Source organism: Arachis duranensis, chromosome 1 (assembly GCF_000817695.3).
Source record: "Arachis duranensis cultivar V14167 chromosome 1, aradu.V14167.gnm2.J7QH, whole genome shotgun sequence".
Lineage (NCBI taxonomy): Eukaryota > Viridiplantae > Streptophyta > Magnoliopsida > Fabales > Fabaceae > Arachis > Arachis duranensis.
The window spans coordinates 99,191,297-99,198,216 of NC_029772.3; the positions used below are offsets into that span (position 1 = coordinate 99,191,297).

General features: G+C 37.9%; 1 protein-coding gene across 1 annotated transcript in view; it reads right to left on the reverse strand.

Annotated features, from left to right (window-relative positions):
* Window positions 1-6,223: 6,223 nt before the first annotated feature.
* The window catches only part of LOC107470506 (uncharacterized), a 3,367-nt gene continuing 2,670 nt past the window's right edge, over window positions 6,224-6,920 (reverse strand). Inside the window, exon 6 of the mRNA XM_016089911.3 lies at window positions 6,224-6,835. Coding sequence (XP_015945397.1) covers window positions 6,700-6,835 — 136 coding nt within the window. The 3' untranslated portion in view covers window positions 6,224-6,699. The remainder of the gene's footprint in view (window positions 6,836-6,920) is intronic.

Consider the following 6,920-nt stretch of genomic DNA (forward strand, 5'->3'; position numbering starts at 1 on the left):
CAGAAAGTGAAAAACAATTTCACTGCACGACCACAATAAAGATAAATCGCCCGATAAAGGTGAAAACGCGATTCACCCAAAGGACGATCTAAAGATGCCAACCACTTTCTATAAATCGGCAAAGATGAACACAGAGTAATGTAAGAAGTTATCGAAAGTGATCTAAAAAAGAACCTGACGAGGTCTTACGGATCGCTAAAATAATAACTTAAGGACTGGTCGAACGAACCAAGTCAACCCAAGTTATAAGTAAACCCTGGAAAGAGGTCTGGCCAACCCTATTAAAGAGGATTAATTTAACTTAGAAGGGCCTGACATAACAATGTCAGCCCAAAACAAAAAGTTATACAAGTAGTCCCTGAAAGAGATCTGACAAAGATCCAAGAAAGAGGACTACAAAAAATAACTTAAGGAGACCGACATAACCAAGTCGAACTCCTACCATTAAAAAGTTATATAAGTAGTCCCTGAAAGAGATCTGACAAAGATCCAAGAAAGAGGACTACAAAAAATAACTTAAAGGAGACCGACATAACCAAGTCGGACTCCTACCACTAAAAAGTTATACAAGTAGTCCCTGAAAGAGATCTGACAAAGATCCAAGAAAGAGGACTACAAAAAATAACTTAAAGGAGACCGACATAACCAAGTCGGACTCCTACCACTAAAAAGTTATCAAAGTAATCCCTGAAAGAGACCTGACAAAGGTCCAAGAAAGAGAAAGGGGGACCAGCGCAAAAGAACCACCAAGAAACAAGTTAGACCCATAAGTCACAGCCTCAAAAGGATCCAAGCTACAAAATAAAGCAATCCGAGGAGGTCGAGATGCAAGATTTCAAACATCAGTAGAAAACTGAAAAGCTACCTCTTTAGCAAGCTACTTTTTGTTTATCAAAATAAAGTTGCTAAAACAAAGCAACTAAAAACCGTCAACAAAACAAACAAAGTTTTAAAAAGCCCACAAGCCGGGCCAACTACATAAATATCTAGAAAGAGATCAGCAAGCATCAGGAGCCTTCTGTGCATCATCAGGACAAGGAGAAGAAGGACGAGTCTGAATAGGCACGGCATCTATAGTTCCATCCTCCCGATTCAGAACTTGGCAATCCGAATCAGGTGCAACCGGAGGAACAGAAGAGGTCGACACTTTGGCAGAAGACACAGGAGGAGGATCAGCATCATCATCACCCTCATCATCAGGGACAATCTTGCCATCTCTGACAACATTGTCTAAACTGAAAAGGGTGAGATCGGCCTCGGGAGCAATGACCTAAACTTGCTCCTTCAAGTTCTCGTAAGCAGCAGTCACGCTGCCGACAAGATGATCTTGGAGTTTAGAATAATCCTCCCGAGCACTGTCCAACTCCCCCCTCAGACGCATCACCTCCCGATAAGTTATAACATAACTATCCTTATGCATCAGGGATGTGTCTTCGGCCAACCTCAAGGAAGCCGCCAGTGAAAGGGAACTCGCCTTCTCATTCTCTAGATCCTTCTCCAACTTGGTCACCTTTGATTCAGTTCCTCCTACAGCCCCTTCATCCGGTCGAACTCCTGCTTCGCCTCCTCCATAAAGGCTTTGGTGGCATGAAGAGGAAGATTCTGAGCAGTCCGATGTATAGCAGCCGACATAAACGCCATTTGTACATGATTTCGGGCCATAAATTCTAAATGGTGGAGGATAGACACATCGTCCATCGAAAGGGAACCATAGGGAGCAATTTGCTGATCCACAAATTCAATGGCATTAAAATCAGGAGCATTGAGGTCAAAAGGCTCAGCGGTCTTTCGTTTTTTATTGGGAGGAGCACCAGAAGGAACAGCAGAGGGAGCGGCAGAAGTAGGATGAGGATCCACCAAGCGGACCTGAGGTGTTGGGATCACCTTCTTCACCCCGGGGGAACCCGGCACTGATGGCTTCTCGCGCACCTGGGAGGACCCCTTCCCAGCCACCTTGGTAGCAATATTTCTGGCAGCAGTCACCTTCTGTGCCCTTTTAAAAGCTTTCATAGATTTGTTATTCTTCATTGCCTCTATAGATTCGTTATTCTTCATTGCCTCTGCAAATAAAACAGAAAGTTAAGCTACAAGTCCCCGAGTCAGAAAGATAGCTACAAGCAACATAAACAGATAATAAAGGAAACACAAGATACCCAATTCAGTTTGAAGAAGAGAAGGATTGGTTAGAAATTTCTTTGTATCAAGATGGGGAGGTTGACCCCAGCGTTCTTCCAAAACAGTAACAAAGGCTCGCTCAGCCTCATCCAACATTTCCCAAGAGTACCTGGAGACCCTCACGTTTTTTTGCCATTCCAAGGGAAAGGCAGGCTCATCATTTTCATCCAGAAAAAAGAGCCGAATTCCTTCAACAGCTCGGACCTTGAAAAAATAGTTTTTAAAATCACGGAATGACTCGTCAAACATGGAAAAGACCTTCTTCCCCTGGGTGGAACGAAAGGAGACCCAAGCTGCCTTCTTTTTCACCACTCCGGGCTTAGTCAAGACAAACAAGTAGAAAAAGAGAGATTGGGAAGCAGGATACCAAAACCATTGCACAACAATTGGAAAATTTTTATGAAACCCCAGGAATTGGGGTGAAGTTGAGAAGGGAAGGCATCTCTACAATGTTATTTCGGGAAGACATGAGGTCAACTAAATCCTACAAAAAGAAGAGAAGAATGGATTACTTAAAAACATCTCAAACGAGGAGCAAAACATCTCGACAAACAGAAAGGGAAAACCCCAAGACTCAAGAAAGTCTGGGGGCATCCCTTGGAGGCAGTAAACAGGCAAGGTTTTCAAGTTATTTCTACAACCTACATCCAGGCACCCATCAAAAAGAAAATAAAATCCTGAAAGAAACAAAAGAAGCAAGAAACGCAAAAATACCACCTTTCTACAGTCTATCAACAAAAAGCACTGTCAAAAATAAAAAATGCCAAGCAGAAAATCATCAAAGACGCAAACTTTTTCAGAATCAAGCAAACACCATCATCGAAAGCGCAACCAGAATCGGCAACAACATTCAAGCAACGAGAAAAGCAAAAAGACTCGCACCAAAAACGAAGAAATTCCAGAACATGCAACAATCAGGCACGGTAAAAACAGAAAGATCCAAACTTTCTCTGAGCAAAATTCAAACTTTCTACAAAGAAACAGAGGAAGAAAAATTGAACCTGGAGAAACAGAAGAAACCCTCAAAAGAAAGCCGAAGAGCAAAAGCAAACCCCTCGAAGCGAAAAACTGCGGAGATAGAAGAAGAAAATCTGGAAATAACCCCTCTTCCACGAAGAGCAGTGACAGAACAGACGTTGCGGAAAGAAATCACGAAAGAAACAGAAAATGAGAGAGTAAAGGGAGAAGTTACGAAGAAGAGCGAAGAAGAGAAACCGTTTTTTTAAGAAAATTCAAAATAAAAACCAGGAGAAAACGGGGCAATTAATACCAATTAATGAAGGTATTAAACCCTCTCACGTTTCCAAAGGCAAAGTGCTGATATAAAAGCGCGCGCTTCTAGAGAAAAACGTTCTACATTCAAAAAGATTCTACAAAAGGAAGAAATCGACAAAATGCTTGAGTTTGGCTTCGTCATAGAAGGACCAAAGTCAAAAACTCGACTTCGACAAAAAAGACCGAGTTCAAGTAGGGGCACTGTTCATACCCAGGGTCGAGCTACCCGACCCGGGATGTTCTACAGACAAAGCGACCGACCTCTTCAGGTCAGATCAATCCGACCTCTTCTCAAAGAGCTCGGCCAAGTCACGAGAAAGCCCAAACAAAGGGCCCAAATAGAGGAACACGCCCCAGATCCTAAGGCAGCCCAAGCCTATAAGAGAGGGGCGGTTCCCTTGAAGATAAGATGACCTCACTCAAAAGATAAAGATAAGATAAGATAACTAACTTATCTTATCCAAAAGGTCACTCCACACCATTATAAATACACTGGAGCACCCAGGTATAACGCATACTCTGATTCTACTCAATACCTGCTTAATACCCTTGCTAACTTAAGCATCGGAGTCCCTTGCAGGTACCCCCCACCCTCCGGGGACGAAGGATCAGCACCATCACCAAGTCCAACAAGTCGGACACGGCGGCTCCAGCCACCATCATCAAGTCGGACACAACAGCTCCGACCAGCACAGAAGATCTTGTCCGAGATCGACCTACAGTTTCAGGTAACCCTCGGAACAAGTAGTATGCACAGTTAAATTGAATACTTGATTAGAATTATTTTTTCTAAGAAATACTGCATATAATGTTATATACTAAAATTTTATTTTAAAACATGACACATTTAATGATTTCAAAATTCATAAACATTAATATTTCATCATATTTTTTAACTCAAATACATAGAAAATAAAACTTAACAATAAGTTCTTTACATTATTTATTTACATGGATACTTAACAATCTCACACATTAAACTATTCCATCATTGATCAAATGACCAATATTTCCTTCAGGATCCTCAAAGAAATCAGATACATCATAATGAGTGGTGGAATTTTCAGCATCATTTGAAACGAAATTCGACTCTTTTTCCTTGTCGTCATTTTTCAAAGATGCCTGGTAAAGATCAACTAGGTGCCTTGGGGTACGGCAGGTACGTGACCAATGGCCCTTTCCACCACAATGGAAATACTTATACTCTGTTGATTTATTCTGCCCGATATTTCTTTCTTTATCCCACTTCTGGTGAGATCCTCTCTTTTGAATATAATTCATTTTCCTTCCATAATTTTTCTTGTTATTAAAACCTTACCATTTACCTCTTTTGGGGTAATGATTTGTCGTATTTACTTCAGGAAATGGGGTGGCGCCAGCTGGACGCGCTTCATGATTTTTTAAAAGTAATTCATTGTTGCATTCAGCAACAAGAAGGCAAGAAATTAACTCAGAATATTTTTTAAACCCTTTTTCTCGATACTGCTGCTGCAGGAGCACATTTGAGGCATGGAAGGTTGAGAAAGTTTTCTCCAACATATCATATCATGATTAGTTATTTTTTCTCCACATAATTTTATTCGTGAGGTGATTCAAAACATTGCAGAATTATATTCATTTATGGATTTAAAATCCTGTAGACGCAAGTGCGTCCATTCATATCGGGCTTGAGGAAGTATCACCGTTTTCTGATTATTATACCTTTCTGATTATTATACCTTTCTTCAAGATCTTTCCAAAGATTTGCAAGATCTTTTAATGTGAGATATTCATTTTTCAATCCTTCGTCAAGATGACGACGAAGAAAAATCATGGCTTTGGCTTTATCCTTCTGGGATGCACTATTTTTAGCCTTAATGGTATCTCCAAGATCCATTGAATCAAGATGAATTTCAACATCTAGTATCCATGATAAATAATTGTTTCCAAATATATCAAGAGCATTGAATTCAAGATGAGAGAGGTTCGACATAATGAAAATTTGTTACCTGAGTCTTCCTAAAAATTTGATCAGAGTCTCGTGCTGATAACGTGTTGTGAAACAACTAAATAAATAAGAAAGATGTAATTATAAAATAATGTAATATAATTAGATAGCTTTAATAATAATATTCACAATGATTATTATCTCAATATAATAAAAATGATTAATATATCTACTAATATTATATGTTGTAATATATGAATAGAAAAGATAAAAAACTTTGTACGTAGAAAGAAAGAGAAAATTTTGTATTTGTATTATGTGTGTAAAATGTATCTGACGCATCTGACGATTCTTGCTATTTATACATGTAAAGTGATTCTACTTTCAACCTTTATTTATTGCTTTTTGTCTTATAAAAAGATTCATTCAATCTTAGAAAATGATATCCACCTAAACCATTCGTGATCATCCATCTTTATCACAACACATGTAAGTTTGCTTTTAAATCTCCCATAACAGTTTATGATTAGATCATTAGAGTGAACAAATGAAATTGCGAGTATTAAATCTTATCTCATATGATATAGTTACGGATATTTTCCACACAAATTTTAAATTAAAAATAGTCAATAAGGGTGTAAGACGATAAATGATTCTCTTAAAAAATAAATAGTGAATAAATATTTGAACACTAAAATATATATAACTTTAAGGATTAAAGAAAGTGTTTTTTATTCTGTTAACAAGTATCTTTAAGAATATAAAAGCGTCGATATTATATATTTATTCTATTTTTGTTTTTTCATGGATATTTTGAAATGGATAGTGTAATAATAATTCTCCAAATACAGGTAAAATTTATAGACACAATTTTCATTAAAAAATCGATTATTTATACACCACACAAATATTGAGCACTTTGACTACAATTCTCATTCTCAATTCTAAGTAAGGTCAAATTTCAAGATATCATAAATATAAAAGTAGCCTTCTATCTATAAAAAATTGGATCCAAAAATACTCTTCGAAGCACTTTCTCCCTCCAACCCTCCCTCCCTCCTACCCCATCTTTAAACTAAAACAAAAACAAAAAGCAAAATAAAAAAATAAAAAGGAAATGGAAAAAAGAAGATTTAAAGAAAAAATCCATAACCATTCTTCACGAATGAAATTGATGTACCTTCCTACGATCTTCGAAGAAGCACGAGAAAGCAGTACCTCATTTAATGATTATAATATAATTTACAAGTAAAAATAAGCACTACTCTCTTGGTGAACCCATTATGCACATAAATAATTTATTGTGATGCGTAAAAAATGTGTCAGTCAAGGTAGAAGAGAGTCACGATCTTCCTTAAATTTTTGGCTTCCTGACAAGTTTCCATTAGCAACCTACTATCATGGAAAGCAAAACAAATGACTTGCTGGACGTGAGAAATGATGTCCATATTGCATAGCCTGCATTTGGAACAAAGATGTTACGAAGGTTGTGCGAAAGCAAAATGCTGATTTGACAACTAAAATAAAAAAAAAAAACCCCCAA